We start from the raw sequence: 20,639 nt of genomic DNA, 5'->3' as shown, positions 1-20,639 counted from the left end.
CTCCCCCCCTTTTTTTTTGAGCACAGCCACTGAAGAAACAAGTACAGCTCTTGGCCCAAACAAAATTGTGCACTGCTAAACTACACTGTGGTCCAACTTACTATTGATTAATTGATTGATTGATTTCATACCTTGCTTTGTCCCTGGGAATTCAAGATAGGTTACATAGGGGCTTCCTCTCATCTAATCCCCATAAAAGCCCTTGTTGGGCTGGAGGAGAGAGAGACGAGCCCATAGTCACCCAGTGAACTCTGGTCAAGTGGGGATCTGAAGCTGAGTCTCCCTGGTTCAAGCCCAACACTGTAGCCACAATACTGCATGGCTTCTCCAGTCCAGTGCAAGGAGAGCTTCCAGATGTACAGGAAGCAAACCATAAAAAAGAGCTTCTCATCTGCTCAGTACACAACTAATAAATTATTTTCATATCTACTTTTAAGTCTTTCATGCCGCAGAAGTTCTTGTCTCTCTGTTTCAGTGAAACCAGTTTCAAAACTTCAGTGGTCATTTCCTAGTTTATCAACCTCAAACATTATTTGTAGATAGGTTTAGGGGTCATATATTACATGCAACCATATGCATTCAGTCACAGTCTTTTTTGTGAGCATCAGCTCCTGCATTTTTGAATTGCTGCCATTCTTGATTTAATTACAAACTATATTGAGAAATGCATGGACCTTCATCCCCAAGCTTACATTATAGTTGGGGGTGATTTTAATGCATGTTTGGGTCCAGATGACCAAACTCTGCCCATTTCCAAGACTATCCTGTGGAGGCCAGTGAGGGCTATCTCCTCCCCACACACTTGGCTGAAGACACAACCAGCAATTTTGTAAGATATTGCCTGTCCAAATTAACCAATCAACTTGACTTATATATTATGAATGACATGATCATAGGTGATCGACATGTATAATTTATTTACTGGTCAGGATCCCAAATGTCAACAACTGACTATTGGCATTTTTCCTGTGATCTTCTAGAGAATGTTATTCAAATGACAGATGAAGCACAGACAGTGACCACCTTCCACTAATTCTCAGCATTAAATTACTAGTTAATCAACCACCCAAAGTTCAGAATGTCCTCCTTTAGAGATGGTTGCAGGGCATGTCCGTAATAGATAGAACCAAAAGCTATCCAAATTGCTACATTTTTCTGGATTATTGGGATTTCAAGCAGAGTTGGCAGGTGCAAAGAGGAATAAATTGTCATTACCCACTATACATCCCTCATTCAAACTCAACAAGAACAGCTCTACTATGCCCAGGCTAAACATACCACTCATATTAATGTCAGGCCCAAAGGCTGGTTTGACCAGGATTGTCAGCCAAGCACATGTTGCTGGCACTTTTCTCTTTACATCAAAAATATCCTTTTCAAGTGCCCCTTGCTAAATTAGTGGGAATGAAGAAATAAAATAAGGCCCTTTTGAGATTTAAAAATAAGGAATGCTTTAAAGGCAGTTGGTTTTAGCAGCCAAGGATAAAAATACCACTGCCTTTGAACAGCCCATACTGGGCTATCAGAAAATGATTTGCCCCTCCAATCAATAAAGTTCCAACAGAGGCATGGGAAACATACCCTAAAGTCTTTTACATCTCCTATGAAAAAAAACTGGCAAATCTAAAAACTGAAATAAATCAATGGACTTTTCCTAAGTAACCTCTGTTATTGGTAACTGAAACAACAAATCTTATAGATTCTTTGCGGTTAAGCAGTGCCACTAGTGTCATCTCCATCCTGTCTGCGTTGCTGAAAATGTCAACTGGTAGTGAAGGAGAAAATAACTACTAAAACAGTTTGACCTAATAAAATGACTATAGAGACGATTCAATGCTTAGCCTAAAGCTTGAGAATATAAAATGCAGATAGCTTACTAAGGGGTTGAAGCTGCAAACTCAAGGCCTACGTACTGGAGAAGAGGAAGGCAACCCACTACTGACCCATGACTGTTCCTCAAGGCTTGTTGACTAAACAAATCAAAGGCTAAAAATACTAGATTGCTATGAATATGGGGTTGGGTGGGATCTGTCACTAAGGAATCATACTGTCCTTTTTCCTGTAAACAAGACCATTATATAAGCTTTATCCCTCCTCTCTCTCAGTGGGCAGAGCTGTGTATTCTGTCCCCTGCGCAGCTCAGTAAACCTGGCTCAAGCAGATTGTGTGGTCTCCAACTGTCAATTGGGTCGGGGGGGGGGATTTTTCCCTTCAGTGGGCATCCAACTGGCATCCCCTTTTCCCTATATGGATCACACAGGTCATTATTTCCCAGGACTGGGGCACTGCCGTTACTGTATCAATATTTAAAGGGGGGGGGGCAGGGGGATCGTTAGAATTAGATATTTGTAAACAAATCGTTATGGGGATTGGACACAGACAAACATATGGAAGGTCCTTTTAATCACCATCACAATTACTGATAGACACTCTCTCAAGCAGAAGTCAATCCTCTCAACTTAGACTTATTACAGCTTATTTCTTGTTATTAACCAAACAAATTTTATTAATCCTATGGAAGTTCAATTGTTTTTCTTGAAACTTGTTAGGAGGTATTGGTTTATACATTTTCTTAACATATTAACATTTTATTAGGCCTTAATTTAGTTCTGAATGTTTAAGTAAATTTAACTTTTATCAGTATTTTATCATTGATATCTTATTTCAGTTTACTCTTATTTTAATATTTTTTTATCTTTAGGATTACATTTATACCTTTTATTCCTCATGTGCATCTATTTAATCTTATTTTCTTAGTTCTTAATTTTTCTGACATTTTCTAATTTCTGTTATGAAGTTGTACTGATCACTGATCAATGACCATAGTAAATTTGATTGACTGATTTAATTACAGGCCATGATAGATCCAGCCAAAAGTATTTTAAGAAGGCACATACCTCTGTCCCAGACTCAGGGATGAAACTTCTAATGGTTACAGTTCTTCCTGGTGCTGGGAAAGGAGATTCACGTAGACCTTGCATAAAGGGGTAGACAACTGCTGCAGAGATCTGTCGTCTCTTCTCTACTTCGTCCAAAATCTGTAAGAAGAAAAAGGATACCCATCACTTTGCAGCTTCCCAACACTACTCCTGACAGTGGCTTTCCTCCTCCTGAAATTATTCAAAACCAACAGGGTCCTAAGCAAAGTAGTGATGTGTGATAAACAAGACCTGACACCATGTCCTCCTGAGTCATGGAGGCATTTCATCCTCAGAACCACTGTGTAAGGCCAAAAAGGCCAAGAAATAGTAACAGTGATCAGATAAAGATTAAGCCAAGCTTGAAGAACCTACATGGATCCAACCATTCTTGTTCTCCTTTCATATGAGGAAACTAATCGAGAAGGCACAATTAATCTTCTAGTTACATCTGGACTTGAAAACTATGATTGAGGTGACATTTTAAATTTATCTCAAAGCTGAGGTTAACTGTGGCTTCCTGCATTGTTCATTTGTATCCCAATTATTCAAAGCAGATAAATTATCTGAATTGGGCTGCTGTTCTCCATATTCAAGTTACAATACCATATTGCTTTTTCATTCTAATAATGGTGAAATTCTCTACATGAACAAAATATATTTCTATGAGTAACCACAGCCAGTTCCCAAATATCTGGGATGAAGGACATGACTTCCTTTCCTTTCCTTTCTTGTGTGAAAGATCAGAAGAATGAAAAATATAAAAAGTTCATCTTATGATGAAACAAGATTAGGAATACCAGAACATTTATTTCTGCCTATGCTACATAGTGAAGGGATGAGTGTATTTGGTATCTGGGGCAGTGGGGCTACTGATCATCCAGAAGACATACCTTTGAAAATAGTCCAAAACAACCAAGACAGCTTACAATGCAATAAACTTCAGGGAGACGAGCATCTCGTCCAGAAGGCTGAAAAGCAGTGTTGTGTACAGAAAAAGTTAGCCACCATTAAATTTCCTTTTAAAATTAAAATTAAATTTCCCCATTAAATTTTACAGCTACATTATGCAAATATACAAAAATGTTATAACAGTAAATACATTTGCTTAACATGTTCCCAACTTTTGATCTAAGGATCAATGGCAATCCAAAATAATGTTGATAGTCTCTGGTGCAGGTCCATATGCATATGGCCAAAACTTTAGCAGATTGCAAAATTTAGGAAGAATTTGGCTTTTTCACTCAAAATCTTGAAATCTTTCAGGCAGGTACATGTTGCCAGATTTTGTATGATTTTGACTTTTTCATTCAAAACATTAAATTCCATTTTGGGGTTTCATGTGCTATGGGATCAACAGACATTGCATTGCTGACCTCCGGGTTATATGGTGGTCTTCAAAAGCTTTTAAAGATGACTTAGTGGGCTGCATGATATAGAAGTTTAGGAATTACTGGCATAAATCGCATGCAGGGTTAAGTACCCTAAACTGATTTTCTTGATTTCAGAGTGGCCAAATAAAAAAGTTACAGTACATAAAATGGCCTCTGTTGAGTCAGGGTTACACTTGTTCTTTACTACATCAGTGGGATCTTTGTAAACATACTTATGATCATTCAGGATAAAAAGGAAATAAACTAAGCTCCAGACGAGTGCCCTGGCTATTGGAATGCTCTGACTCACTCCCTTTCTTAAATACATATTCCATCAAATATAGAACAGAAGAAAGGGACATTTCTGGATGATTTTCTTTTTGACAACCTCCCACAGAATGTGCAAATTAGATTTAAAAGCAGGAAGGAGCCCAGTCTACCTACAGTGAAGAAAACAAAAAGAGTTTATTTTTCACAAGCCAGTTCCATTAACTATAGTTTCTTTCTAAATACAGCTCAGTCTTTAACAACTTGCACTGTGCATCTTCTCCAAGAAGTATTTTTATTATATAAAATGAGTCTCAAAACAACCTGTTTCATCCCACTATTAGTTTGGAAATATGATCATTTTGATAGATTTTTAAATGGAAAAAGCCAGATGTACACCACCCAAAAGAATCTAATCTGCAACCTAGTATCTTCTTGGTGAGGATAAGGGTGTACTGCCTATTACACTTCCCCCTTTAGACTAAAGCACTCAATGAGGACATGCCTGGTTCTAAGTCTGGAGCTTCCCAACCAAGCTACTAGACATGATGGTAACATGGCTCAATCTTGGCTGTGCCAAATCCCTATCAAGTATCAATCTTAAACTACAACATTTTCAGGAAGGAGGGAAACATTTCTCAATCTTACCCACCCAAGCCACTTTATTAGTAATTTTTCTTTCAGTGGGAGATATTTCTGTACACAGAACCATACCAAAAGAGAAAAAAAAAAGCAGAACTGGGTATGAGGAGAAGACCTTAAAGCTCCACCCCACTCAGTTACAAGAATGCCTGTTGGACCTAAATGGACCCAAAGATCTATAATGGTCATACTTAGCTTGTTCCTAAGGCAATTGCTTCTTGATGCCTAGCCATCACCTTCCCTTTCCTCTGAACTCCTACAACTGAAATATTTATTACAAATTCCACTGGAGCTAAAGGATTATGAGACATTTTCCCCAGCCTAAGGTCAAAGCTTAAAGGAATGTTCACCTTGGTCCAGAAACAGTTTCTGTTAATCATTACACAGCCTTTCAAGTGTGCAAAATACTTTAATCCTGTTTGAGATATTGTGCCCCATATAATTGCAGGACAAGGAGAGTAAGGTTCTACTTGTTGGCACCGACCCAGCCCTTGTCCCACCACTCCAACCATATATACTTCATCAACCCTTAATTTATTATGCAGTCAGAGAGTCTTGAGTCATGGCAGCTTACTCATGAACTGAAGTTTGCTCTATGGCTTAAATTATTAATCATTAATATATTGTATTAATTGAGAGATACTTTACAATTTGCCTTGTTTATGTTTATATCCTTATATCCCATTCATTCAATAAACTGTTGCCTAAGAACATAGAAAATAGCTATTTCTTTTTAATCTATCCTTTGTGCAAACTGGAGCTCCTGAGACATTTTTTTTTAATCATTTCCAGCCCAACAGAATGAAAGAAATGATATAAAGAGACTTGGGCCTCTTTCTGTCCATCTGTCAGCAGGATAATTCTCCAAAAACAGAACAGAATTGAATCAAATTTGGTGGAGTGGGTGAAGCCAAGAAAATAAATACTGAATTCAAAAATGGACTGGATTCAGCTGGGGTTGCAGAGAAACGAAATCTAGAAAAATTCTCAAGTGTCCCTCTGGACAGAATGCTGGGTAGCTACTCAGAATATTGCTCACTGCTCCATTCTAAGCTGTTCTTCCTCTTCCTAATCATCTGATCTGGAGGAAGCTCTTTTTAAGAGTTTTGGAAGAATCCCAAAAGTCATGCTCTGCAAGCTTGCCCTAACTTTGGTTTTTTCCTAATGACACCTCTAACATTAATACATGGACAGCAAGCCAATCAATGTAAAGTGATAGCTACAAAACAAACAAAAAGCAGTTTCTTTGGTTTTGCCCAGGGAGATCATTTAAAAGTCTGTTTTCTGTAAATATCTGAAGACCAAGCAAGCTCCAAGAAGCAGTAAAAGAAATATGTGAGAAGCAAGTCTTCTTTATAACAAAAGCACTTAAAGATTGTAAGGGATAAAAGACTGACGTGAAAAATGAGGAACGAAAGGAGGAAATAAGCAGCTGAAGGCAGGGTAGCGTGAGCTACTGACAGGATGAGAAGAAATCACTGAAGGGAAAACATGTGCACTGAGCTGCTAGTCGTGTTTTATACTGGTTTTTCTCAGTTAACTCTGTAATGTGAGTCCTATGACATGTGCTTTGTTTTACTTCAGACTACCTGCTAACACATCCACTTATTAAACAGAGTCACAATTGGTTTCAGTTTCTAAAATGCGGTATCTGCATGAAGCATGCAGCTACCTCACAGGGCTCTGTATAAACACATATTGTTACGTATGAGGCAGCTACAAGAACAAAGGAAAAGGATAAACTTGGATTAAATAGTTTGTGTACTGTATATAGAAACCAAAAGTCCAGCTGCAAATCGAACAATGTAACCCAGATGCCACTACTTCTCCCAAACTCTGCATACTTCTTCAGTATAAAAAAAGTTTTATATTCTAGGGTCTTATCTATACAACCACTTTTGCTGCTCTTTCCTCCTGCCTAGGGGCCTGGAAGGACTTCTGATACCCCAAACATTGCTGCTGCCATAATGCACCTTTACTGCACATCTGAAATGCCCATATAGCTGGAGTACATGACACTGTAAGATCAGGGATTAGTAGTTCCCCTGACTGAAAATTGAATGTCACCAAAAGCAGGAAAACATTCCACCAGCTGCCATACAGAATGTGTGGATGGTCCTTAGAAGGCCAGTGCTTGGGCACTGCATCCAATCCATCTTTTTTCTTTTCCCCCCAAAGGACTGTTGATCTATTGACCTTACAGTCACTAGATGGCAGCAAAAAGTTTGTCTTTCTTAAATTGTCCAGATTTGTATTACCCAGATGCAGCTACTGAACAGGAGTTTGATATGCGTGGAGACTTGTTAAGCTGTGGCCTGCTCTCAGGTACATCCACATAATTTTTCCAAAAGGGTAATCAGTATGCCAACCAATCAACACACTGACCACTAGATGGCAGGAAAGATTTAGTTGCATTTCTTTGCTGCCATTAGGTGGCTGTTCAGAGTTTAGTTGCCAACATGCACCCACTGTATAGGTATTATTGAAGATCTGGAATTCGAGAAAGGGCTTCTGCTATATATCATGAATAGATAAATTGAGCTGCATTTCAAAATACAGCCTATAAACTGGCCATGGAAGTCAGATTTCTAGTCTCCAGCATTGCATCACAGGTGCAGAGCCCAGCAATCATATGGAAGGGGGCAACCCCATAGTATACCTCCTGGCCCAATTGCAACCAAGCAGATCATCAACCCTGACCACATCATCACAAGCACCTCCTCATCCCTAGGTTGTCTACAAGTCCACATAGTGGCTTTTTTTACAATTGTTCAAAATAGCTACAAAATTATCTACTTTGGGGAGGGGGCTTTAATCCTATCAAGATCAGTATTAGCTACTATTGCTTCTTTTAGTTCCCCTTAACTCCTGCAGATAGCTAAACTTTAAATTTATCACAGCAAATATATAAATTAGGCTAGGCGAGGAGACTGGAGGAATATATAAAAACAGCACCCCTCCAGATTTTCCCGATTTTATAACCTTCAATTATCTGCTATTGTGGTGGATTTCGGTGTTGCCGCTGGTTCCCAGGAAGGAGGGGGCACATTCCAAGGAGGTGGAGGAGATAAGAGGAGGCACAGTCCGGGAGGCAATGGTGGGAAAATGAAGAGGTTCAGGATAGCCCCACCCTAGAGTCTCCCAGGTTATTTCCCCTCAGGTTAGGTAGAGTCGCTTTAGTCTGGCAAGATTCTGTCTGTATGGTGAGAGCAAATAAAGAACTGGAGTTTTAATGCACTGACTCGTCATTGTTCATGGGCTGGGCCTGACATCAAGCTTGTCAGATTCCTGGGAGACTCTAGGGTGGGGCTATCCTGAACCTCTTCATTTTCCCACCCTCGCTTCCCAGACTATGCATCCCCTTATCTCCTTGGAATGTGATTCCTCCTTCCTGAGGACCAGCGGCAGCACTGAAATCCACCACAGCTATCAAGTTATACTACCATAAATATTTGATTACCAATCCTATCATCCCCAAGCCAACTTGATTATTGGCTATCAGTGATCATGTGAGTACCAGCACTATCACTCCTAAATATCATGGCCCTTAGTTAGGGGGATGATTAATTTATTATAAATTTATAATCTAACACATTTGGAGGTCACCATGTTGGAGAAGGCTGCTTTAAATAATTCAAAAGTGTTTGTGCAGAGTTCTTGTGCAAACAACCAGCAACTCTACACAAACCTACCCCCTCTCCTAAATTCCATTTGCAACTCTGTTTGGAACCAGCATTTTTTTTTTAATAGCGAGGATAAACAGTGACTGGGTAATATAGACACACCACATACTTATCTATGCTTTCACTCTTGTGACATAAAGGCTGTAGTAACATATAAAATTGTTTTAATAACCAATTTTGACCAATAACATATTTTGCCCCATATATGCATGAACTATGTAAATTATTTATTTATTTATTTATTTATTTATCTATCTATCTATCTATCTGATTTGTCCCCGCCCATCTCCTCCTGTCGGGGGACTCTGGGCGGTTTACAGTAATCAATTAAAACAACAATAATAAAATCCACAATATAAAATTACAATAATAAATAATATAAATAAGAATAAAAAATAAAAAAGTCCAAGTGGCAAAAGAATCTCAAGCAATCCAAGTGTAGGAGGAGCGGTCTATAGCAGCCATCCCCATGTAGATCTATTCCCCTCTCCGCATAGATAAGGAACTGCCTACTGAATAATAGAGGGTACATTATCTCAACTTTTCTTTTTCATCAGTTAATTACTAATGGCTAACACACACAGGCTTTCCCTGTCACAGTTTTTCTTCATTCTATATAGGTATCATTCCAGAAGTGGACACTATTATTCTTTTATAGCTATGGGAAAATCTCCACGAAGAGGTTCTTTCCACTTTGAGGCATGAAAACCTTCTATGATCCACCTGCAAAATTGGTTCCCTTTCTCTAAGCCTGCCCTACAGCACTGAAAACGTGCTTCCTATCTGAGGAAACTATCAGGAATTTAGCAAACAAGCTAACTACTGCCTCACATGGGACAATTGATAAGTTGGTGGATGAGATAGGATGAACTTTAGCATTCTTGTAAAACTGCACATTTTTGGACCTTTTCTATTTGTCTTATGTGTCCTAACATAAGCTACTTCTTTGGAACCTTGTTCTACATCCTGAATTTGCAAGCCAGAAGTCCCTCATCACCCCTATAATTTCTTTCTAGGTTTCCACAGGAAATAGAACAGGCATGGCTCTGCCAGACTGACTGATCTACTTCCTCATCAAAGGGTATTTGCTCCAAAGTATCCAGACCCCATCTTTACTCCTGAATCCTCCAGCCTATGTAGAAACAGATGGAAAGAGGAGGTGGCATATTCCCCAAATGCAAGTATCTTTGGTCCAAACAAAGCCCGAGCCAAGAACGGCCTGACTCAACATCAATATATTGTGGTTTGTTGTAATTGGTTGTGTCCATTCTTGATTTTCTAAACTCCTGTGCTGTCCCTTTTCTTCCTTCACTCCCTCTCCCTTTATCTTTTCTCTCATTTATATAATTAAGGAAAACCATGCATTTACTGCCCCCCCACCAAAATCACCTCACTCCTATAGTTCTCTAGCCAGAAATTTTAGCTAGCTATCTCAGGGAATTATTATTGGTGTTCTCCACTTATCCTAATCCATCAGTCTGATTTTTTTCTAGCCAACTGTTACCTTTCCCCTCTATGTTTGCAGCAGGCAACTGTTGCTCATTTATTCTTTGGTTATTAATAAAGCTAGAAGTAACAAAGGATCGTTACCTTGTCGTGGTGCTGGAGCTTGAGCACCTCAATGATGCCATGAGCTAAACCGTGAAGGGCCACCCAAGACGGGAAGGTCATGACAGAGAGGTCAGACTAAATGCGATCCCTGAGGAAGGTAATGGCAACCCACCTCAGTATTCTTGCCGTGAAAACTAAATGGATCAGTACAACCAGAGATATGTCGGTATACCATCGGAAGATGAGACCCCCAGGTCGGAAGATGGTCAAAATGCTACTGGGGAGGAACAGAGGATGAGCTCAACTAGCCCCAGACGTGATGACGCAGCTAGCTCAAAGCCGAAAGGACGGCTAGCGGCCGACGGTGCTGGTGGTGAACGGCGAATCCGATGTTCTAAGGATCAACACACCATCGGAACCTGGAATGTAAGATCTATGAGCCAGGGCAAATTGGATGTGGTTATTGGTGAGATGTCAAGATTAAAGATAGACATTCTGGGCGTCAGTGAACTGAAATGGACTGGAATGGGCCACTTCACATCAAATGACCACCAGATCTACTACTGCGGACAAGAGGACCACAGAAGAAATGGAGTAGCCTTCATAATTAATAGTAAAGTGGCTAAAGCAGTGCTTGGATACAACCCAAAAAATGATAGAATGATCTCAATTCGAATTCAGGGCAAGCCATCTAACATCACAGTGATCCAAATATACGCCCCAACCACAAATGCTGAAGAAGCTGAAGTAGAGCAGTTCTATGAGGATCTGCAGCACCTACTGGACAACACGCCTAAAAGAGATGTTATTTTCATCACAGGAGACTGGAATGCTAAGGTGGGCAGTCAAATGACACCTCGAGTTACAGGTAAGTATGGCCTGGGAGAACAAAACGAAGCAGGACACAGGCTGATAGAATTTTGCCAAGACAATTCACTCTGCATAACAAACACTCTCTTCCAACAACCTAAGAGACGGCTTTATACATGGACTTCACCAGATGGACAACACCGAAATCAGATTGATTACATCCTTTGCAACCAAAGGTGGCGGACATCTGTACAGTCGGTAAAAACAAGGCCTGGAGCTGACTGTAGTTCAGATCACGAACTTCTTCTTGCACAATTTAGGATCAGACTCAAGAGATTAGGGAAGACCCACAGATCAGCTAGATATGAGCTCACTAATATTCCTAAGGAATATGCAGTGGAGGTGAAGAATAGATTTAAGGGACTGGACTTAGTAGATAGGGTCCCGGAAGAACTCTGGACAGAAGTTGGCAGCATTGTTCAGGAGGCAGCAACAAAATACATCCCAAAGAAAGAGAAAACCAAGAAGGCAAAATGGCTGTCTGCTGAGACACTAGAAGTAGCCCAAGAAAGAAGGAAAGCAAAAGGCAACAGTGATAGGGGGAGATATGCCCAATTAAATGCAAAATTCCAGAGGTTAGCCAGAAGAGATAAGGAATTATTTTTAAACAAGCAATGCGCGGAAGTGGAAGAAGACAATAGAATAGGAAGGACAAGAGACCTCTTCCAGAAAATTAGAAACATTGGAGGTAAATTCCAGGCAAAAATGGGTATGATCAAAAACAAAGATGGCAAGGACCTAACAGAAGAAGAAGAGATCAAGAAAAGGTGGCAAGAATATACAGAAAACCTGTATAGGAAGGATAACAATATCGGGGATAGCTTTGACAGTGTGGTCGGTGAGCTAGAGCCAGACATCCTGAAGAGTGAGGTTGAGTGGGCCTTAAGAAGCATTGCTAATAACAAGGCAACAGGAGACGACGGCATCCCAGCTGAACTGTTCAAAATCTTGCGAGATGATGCTGTCAAGGTAATGCATGCTATATGCCAGCAAATTTGGAAAACACAAGAATGGCCATCAGACTGGAAAAAATCAACTTATATCCCCATACCAAAAAAGGGAAACACTAAAGAATGTTCAAACTATCGAACAGTGGCACTCATTTCACATGCCAGTAAGGTAATGCTCAAGATCCTGCAAGGTAGACTTCAGCAGTTCATGGAGCGAGAATTGCCAGACGTACAAGCTGGGTTTAGAAAAGGCAGAGGAACTAGAGACCAAATTGCCAATATCCGCTGGATAATGGAAAAAGCCAGGGAGTTTCAGAAAAACATCTATTTCTGTTTTATTGACTATTCTAAAGCCTTTGACTGTGTGGACCATAACAAATTGTGGCAAGTTCTTAGTGGTATGGGGATACCAAGTCATCTTGTCTGCCTCCTGAAGAATCTGTATAACGACCAAGTAGCAACAGTAAGAACAGACCACGGAACAACAGACTGGTTTAAGATTGGGAAAGGAGTACGGCAGGGCTGTATACTCTCACCCTACCTATTCAACGTGTATGCAGAACACATCATGCGACAAGCTGGCCTTGAGGAATCCAAGGCTGGAGTTAAAATCTCTGGAAGAAACATTAACAATCTCAGATATGCAGATGATACCACTTTGATGGCTGAAAGTGAAGAGGAACTGAGGAGCCTTATGATGAAGGTGAAAGAAGAAAGTGCAAAAGCTGGTTTGCAGCTAAACCTCAAAAAAACCAAGATTATGGCAACCAGCTTGATTGATAACTGGCAAATAGAGGGAGAAAATGTAGAAGCAGTGAAAGACTTTGTATTCCTAGGTGCAAAGATTACTGCAGATGCTGACTGCAGTCAGGAAATCAGAAGACGCTTAATCCTTGGGAGAAGAGCAATGACAAATCTCGATAAAATAGTTAAGAGCAGAGACATCACACTGACAACAAAGGCCCGCATAGTTAAAGCAATGGTGTTCCCTGTAGTAACATATGGCTGCGAGAGCTGGACCATAAGGAAGGCTGAGCGAAGGAAGATCGATGCTTTTGAACTGTGGTGTTGGAGGAAAATTCTGAGAGTGCCTTGGACTGCAAGAAGATCCAACCAGTCCATCCTCCAGGAAATAAAGCCAGACTGCTCACTTGAGGGAATGATATTAAAGGCAAAACTGAAATACTTTGGCCACATAATGAGAAGACAGGACACCCTGGAGAAGATGCTGATGCTAGGGAGAGTGGAAGGCAAAAGGAAGAGGGGCCGACCAAGGGCAAGATGGATGGATGATATTCTAGAGGTGACGGACTCGTCCCTGGGGGAGCTGGGGGTGTTGACGACCGACAGGAAGCTCTGGCGTGGGCTGGTCCATGAAGTCACGAAGAGTCGGAAGCGACTAAACGAATAAACAACAAAACAAAGGATCAATATTATAAACATGCAATTTTTATTGGTGCAATACCCTGTTGATGTTCTTATCTAAGATGGCCCAGAACTTTGGAATGTAGTTTCAGTAAACTGTATATTTGTCATAAAGACAATCCAGAGCCAGAAATGGAGCTGGAGCAAAACTAGTTTTCTGCTTGTATTTTTCAATCTCCTTATTTCAAATCTCCAAATCAGTCAGGTTCTCTGGAGTTGGATATTACTGCTTTTACAATCTAGTGAACAGGATAGATATTTGGCTGCTTTCCAAACCCCTGAAGTTTTACTGTTCAGAGATCTGAGACACAAATGTACACATTGCACTACGCCATGATGATTATTTTAGTTTTGGCTTAGACACTGCGTGGTTTGTTCATAAATCGTAGCTTAGTGTGATTGCAAATCTAACTACAGATTATTTATTGCAAAGATGCTGGCCTACTCACGCTAACAAAATGTGAGCACATAATTAAACTAATTCAGTGAATAACAGGAGATAACAAATATCCTTTCCCAGTTCTGTATTTTATCCATGTGTCCAATAACACTGTGATCTAATGTGTTTTCTGTGCAGAGCGAGAATAAGAATATTCTTAAGAATATTCTTAATATTCTTCCTAAGAATAACCTGTTCAACCTTTAAATGTGAGATTACTAAAGTACTACCTTCTCCAATGTGGTATCCTTCAGATATTTGGACTAGAAATCCCATACCTGTGGAATCCTTGGTGCTCTCTGAACTTGGTTGTTTGCTTGCAGATGTTTAATTACCCAACTAGGTAATGGACTCTTGCAAGATGATGCTGTCAAGGTAATGCATGCTATATGCCAGCAAATTTGGAAAACACAAGAATGGCCATCAGATTGGAAAAAATCAACTTATATCCCCATACCAAAAAAGGGGAACACTAAAGAATGTTCAAACTATCGAACAGTGGCACTCATTTCACATGCCAGTAAGGTAATGCTCAAGATCCTGCAAGGTAGACTTCAGCACTTCATGGAGCGAGAATTGCCAGATGTACAAGCTGGGTTTAGAAAAGGCAGAGGAACTAGAGACCAAATTGCCAATATCCGCTGGATAATGGAAAAAGCCAGGGAGTTTCAGAAAAACATCTATTTCTGTTTTATTGACTATTCTAAAGCCTTTGACTGTGTGGACCATAACAAATTGTGGCAAGTTCTTAGTGGTATGGGGATACCAAGTCATCTTGTATGCCTCCTGAAGAATCTGTATAACGACCAAGTAGCAACAGTAAGAACAGACCACGGAACAACGGACTGGTTTAAGATTGGGAAAGGAGTACGGCAGGGCTGTATACTCTCACCCTACCTATTCAACTTGTATGCAGAACACATCATGCGACAAGCTGGCCTTGAGGAATCCAAGGCTGGAGTTAAAATCTCTGGAAGAAACATTAACAATCTCAGATATGCAGATGATACCACTTTGATGGCTGAAAGTGAAGAGGAACTGAGGAGCCTTATGATGAAGGTGAAAGAAGAAAGTGCAAAAGCTGGCTTGCAGCTAAACCTCAAAAAAACCAAGATTATGGCAACCAGCTTGATTGATAACTGGCAAATAGAGGGAGAAAACGTAGAAGCAGTGAAAGACTTTGTATTCCTAGGTGCAAAGATTACTGCAGATGCTGACTGCAGTCAGGAAATCAGAAGACGCTTAATCCTTGGGAGAAGAGCAATGACAAATCTCGATAAAACAGTTAAGAGCAGAGACATCACACTGACAACAAAGGCCCGCATAGTTAAAGCAATGGTGTTCCCTGTAGTAACATATGGCTGCGAGAGCTGGACCATAAGGAAGGCTGAGCGAAGGAAGATCGATGCTTTTGAACTGTGGTGTTGGAGGAAAATTCTGAGAGTGCCTTGGACTGCAAGAAGATCCAACCAGTCCATCCTCCAGGAAATAAAGCCAGACTGCTCACTTGAGGGAATGATATTAAAGGCAAAACTGAAATACTTTGGCCACATAATGAGAAGACAGGACACCCTGGAGAAGATGCTGATGCTAGGGAGAGTGGAAGGCAAAAGGAAGAGGGGCCGACCAAGGGCAAGATGGATGGATGATATTCTAGAGGTGACGGACTCGTCCCTGGGGGAGCTGGGGATGTTGACGACCGACAGGAAGCTCTGGCGTGGGCTGGTCCATGAAGTCATGAAGAGTCGGAAGCGACTAAACGAATAAACAACAACAGGTAATGGACAGACTCAGCCGTAGTTTCAGCTGGGAAACTGTGGAGCATCCTAGCCCAGGCTAAATCCAAAAACACTAGGGAATTCCTGGAAGCTTGGCATTGAGACAAATTAGTCATCAATAGACACATAGAGATAAACCATATTTACATGCCATTCAAAAGAGACAATAAAAAAGCTAAACACAAAGACCAGATCACATTCTCTCCAGCAGCCAACACCCAGATAAGCAGGGATTAACACTAGGCAAACAATTAAGCAGAAAATGATACCCTAATCAAGGAACTACCAAGGAAAAAACCACACCCCCACCAAAACTGGCAGGGCAAGCTACTGTACATATGCAGGGAGCAAACCCCACACTCACTCGCAGTGATGTTATCTAGTTGGATAATGAAACATCTGCAAGCAAACAACCAAGCTCAGAGGCCACCACAGTTCAACCCTAAGCTACAGATATTCTCTTCTATTGGAATCCCATTACTCTCAGGCAGCATGGAAAACTTCACAACAGAGAAGGACATTGTGGTATAAGGAAGAGTATAAATTGCTGATTCAATTGGAAAGTTCTATTCTGCCATCTGTTTTATCAACACCCAAGTGGATTCTTAGAACAGAGAACTATTTTTAATAGTAAACAATACCTCTAGTCAAATAGCAAGATTTTCCCAGTTTTGTGGGAGTTGTGAGCAGTGATGCAAAGCACTATGGGTAAAGTATAAGTAGAAAAAAAAATTGTAATAAATTTAGCATAGAGCCTATCTACAAAGTCTATTTTATGGGAAATGTCAGCAATGTATCACCTATGCTAAAGCACCATGATTCAAATAGGCAATAACAATTTTCTTTTTAACCTTCATGAAACATATTTATTTTTCTGGCATTTTAAAGAATTATTTATTGTAAATCAAGGTATGACTGCATGGAATGTATTGCCTCAGTTGATCAGGTACCTCAGCCAAGTAAACTGTTAATTAGCCAAGTATTGTTTTTTAAAACAATAAAAGGAAAAAAGGAAATATTCACCAATAGTCTCCTGCAGTAGCCAATTTTCCTACTCCCATCAATATTGGTAAGGACAAAAGAAAATGTTTCACTGTAAAGAGTAAAAGACATTGAATGTTACTAGTTTTATTTATCACATTTCTATAGTAGCCCATCACACAGAACGTGACTCTGGGTGGTGTACAATAAAAACACATCACAAAACTAACAATTAAAAAAGGATTCTACAATTAAAAACACCAGAGTTACCAACGACAGAGTAGCAGAGAGAGCTATCATGATAGGCAATACAGCCATATCACTAATTCACCACTTCCTTGAGATCCCCAAGCCTGATGAGATGTCTGGAAGAATGTCAGGGACGGGGCCAGTCTCACCTTGGGGGGGAATGATGTTCCATAAGGTGGGGGCCACAGCAGAAGAGGCCTGTGTCCAAGGTCCCGCCAGATGTAACTCCTTTGCAGATGGGACCCGTTGAATACCTCTTCTGCTGGACCTAATGGGACGAGCAGATATAATCGGGTGGAGGCGATCCCTCCAGTAACCCAGTCCTATACCATGAAGGGCTTTAAAGGTTAAAACCAGCACCTTGAATTGGACCCAGAAACAAACTGGCAACCAATGCAGCTCGCAGAGCAGTGGTGTAACATGTGCTGTTCTAGAGGCGCACATAACTGCCTGTGTCACCACATTTTGTACCAGCTGAAGCTTCTGAATACTCTTCAAGGGCAGCTCCATGTAGAGCGCATTGCAATAGAGATATCTGGGAGGTGACCAAGGCATGAATGACTGTGAGAAGAGCCTCCTGGTCCAGGGACAGGCATAACTGGCTCACAACATGAAGCAGTGCAAAGGCCCTCTAGCTATGACTTCCACCTACTCTTCAAGCAAGAGTCCCCAGATTGCACACCAGGCCTGTTTGAGGCAGGGCAACCCCATTCAGTGCCAAAGATGACACAGTCCCTGAACCAGAAGGCCCCAAAACCCAGAGCCACTCAGTCTTGCCAGGGTTCAGTTGAAGTCTGTTGTTCCCCATCCAGATCCCCACAGCCTCCAGGAACTGGGATAGGACATCAACAGCAAAATATTTATAATATTTATTAAAAATAGCAAAATATAAATATAGCAAAATGTTTATAATATTTATAAAAAGTAGTTTGTAAAATATTGCGTAGAAATTATACAAGAAAGGCTATTCAGTATAGCATTTATTTTAGCCAGAGCTACTGAAATAAAGAAAGAAAATCTGCTTTGAAATCCAAAACCTATTGGGACAACCATACCAAAAATTCCCAGGAAGGCCATTCTGATCGTTCACGGCCCAACAGATGCACTCTTCAGGCAAGGATCTGATAAGCCCGTCCACACAGCCAAGAGACTGCTACGACCCACCCAACCATGTGCAGCTAAAGCCCGGAAAAAGAAATCTCTTAGGAGCATTCAACTTACTATCATTATCAATTTTATTCCTCTTTGAGGAGCCCAGAGCAGTGTACAAAAAAGCATGAAAAACCATCTTCCATAAAACTATTCAATAAAATCCATTTTTAAAAGCTCCCTTGAAACAAAACAATAAAAGAATAGGAATATGCCCATTTAAAATAGAATTCAGTTAAAACAGCCTATTTTCTCCCCAGTCAGCATCTTTTGGGGGTTACAGATCATCTAAACTACTGCTCCTGAACATTCGGCTGCAGTTTCACAGCTCTCTCCCCCAAACTGCCATTTGTACTCAGAGATTCAGAAAACTCTATTCAGTAGATATAGGAAGCCCCCAAAATTAGCATTTGGCTGAAGATCTTTGAGGAAGAATGGGAAAGTTGCCATATTGGCTGGCTGAATAACCTGTCAGGTAAATTTTCTCAAACAAGCTGTACTGTAAAAATCAAGAGTAATATTTCTCCCTGAAAAGGGAAGGAACAGATACAAAGAACATACTCAGAACTAAACTTGTTCATATATTATCTTTAGTGTTTAGTACATTACGGAGATGCAAAACAGGGGAAACTCTAATATTTTCATTAAACCGAGAAAAACCTATGTCAAATTTTAAAATTATTGTGGAAAAATCATGATATTAGTAAACACCACCCCACAAATATTATGAACCACCTTCACAAAGAGTTGCGATGACTTCCTAAATCCTTGCAAATAACAATACAAATGTGATTCCTGACCTTAGTAGAAATTGATTTAAACCAGTATCACAATTATAGTGCTTTAGCACTGAGTGGAATAAAGGTCCAACAATTCTGGGCTGGTTGTTTTATAGAAATCAGAAAAATGTGGACTTCTTTTTTTGTTTTCTGGCATTCAACATTAGGATATACTTGGTCTCTTGTGATACAGTTCTATATTCTTGCTGGCATACCATCCCAGGACAGTTACCTCTTATACTCCGTGAGGGGTGCCCATTCATTGCCATCTGGAAAGCAGAACAAGGGAATGGCCTGAAGCAACCTTTCCTCCTCTTCACGCTGTCCTCTCAGCAGATTCTCACGCTGAAACAAGAAGCAAAAAGTAAATGCAAAAAAGTTTCCCTCACAACGTAATTTTATTTGTGCCTTCGGGTCAGTTTTGACTCCTGGCAACTGCCTGGACTAGTCCCTGCAGTTTTCTTATTTATTTATTTTATATCCCACCTTTATTATTTTTATAAATAACTCAAGGGGGCAAACATACCTAACACTCCTTCCTCCTCCTGTTTTCCCCACAACAACATCCCTGTGAGGTGGGCTGGGCTGAGAGAGTGTGACTGGCCCAAGGTCACCCAGCCGGCTTTCATGCCTAAGGCGGGACTAGAACTCAGACTCCTGGTTTCTAGCCTGTTGCCTTAATCACTAGACCAAACTGGCTCTCTCCTCACAACTTAACCCAGGCAAACCAGGTTTGTTAGGGATGCAAAAATGATAAACCACAAGTAAAGGCAGAGGCTGCTTACATCACTTACTTATAGATGCATATTCAATCATGTATGGTATGTGTACTAATGTATAACTATCTTTGGAGCATTTCCATGCATGACGTAAGACTCAAGGTCATCCACTTTGTCAGAACTAATCTCAAAAGCAAAACCTTCAGTTCTTATAAACAGATAATTACATATATTTTGCATACTAGTATATCACTCTCAAAATGATGGTTACGCTTGCAACATTACTAAGATAATGTTCATAAAGCACTTTTTTATATTCTCAAGTAACATCCAGCAATCATTATTAGCAATGTGTAACCAAATGACTTGCAGATTTGTTTTTTTCCAAATGCAGGTTTCAGCAAGAAAACAATTTGTTTATCTCCATGTAATGAATACTGGACTGTCTTGAAAAACATGAATGTATCTAAGAAGAAACAAAAAGCAGTATTACGTATTTAGACAGGATCATTACTCAGTGGTAAAGCAGATGCTTTGTGGGCAGAAAATTCAAGATTCAGTCTCTGGCATTTCCAGATAAATGACCAAGCATTAATTAAATACGTTAATGTGATATTTTCCAGCTGTATGTTTAATAACTTTCCTCTTCTATCACATTAGAAGTTACAATTTGGTTTCAGTGTTTGGAAGCCGGTGAAGGTCACTTCCAAGGTTTCTGGAGGCCACATGTAATCCTGGTCCTCAAACTGCGGGCCTCTGAGATAGAAGGTTATCAGAAAAGATATGAAAGCTGCTTCTAGTCAGAATAAATAGTACTATTTTGACAGTCTGGCTCTATATACAGCAGCTTCCTAGACCCCAAACAC

At 40.3% G+C, this 20,639-nt stretch overlaps 1 protein-coding gene across 1 annotated transcript in view; it reads right to left on the bottom strand.

Annotated features, from left to right (window-relative positions):
• The window catches only part of DENND2D (DENN domain containing 2D), a 46,422-nt gene that overhangs the window by 15,978 nt on the left and 9,805 nt on the right, over nt 1–20,639 (bottom strand). The window contains exons 3-6 of the mRNA XM_063297338.1: nt 19,287–19,399; nt 16,920–16,989; nt 3,812–3,889; nt 2,898–3,038 (exon numbers count right to left, since the gene is read on the bottom strand). Coding sequence (XP_063153408.1) covers nt 2,898–3,038; nt 3,812–3,889; nt 16,920–16,989; nt 19,287–19,399 — 402 coding nt within the window. The remainder of the gene's footprint in view (nt 1–2,897; nt 3,039–3,811; nt 3,890–16,919; nt 16,990–19,286; nt 19,400–20,639) is intronic.

Source organism: Candoia aspera, chromosome 3, assembly GCF_035149785.1.
Source record: "Candoia aspera isolate rCanAsp1 chromosome 3, rCanAsp1.hap2, whole genome shotgun sequence".
NCBI lineage: Eukaryota > Metazoa > Chordata > Lepidosauria > Squamata > Boidae > Candoia > Candoia aspera.
The sequence above is the reverse complement of the archived record's forward strand: the minus strand, read 5'-3'. Positions and strand labels throughout refer to the sequence as shown.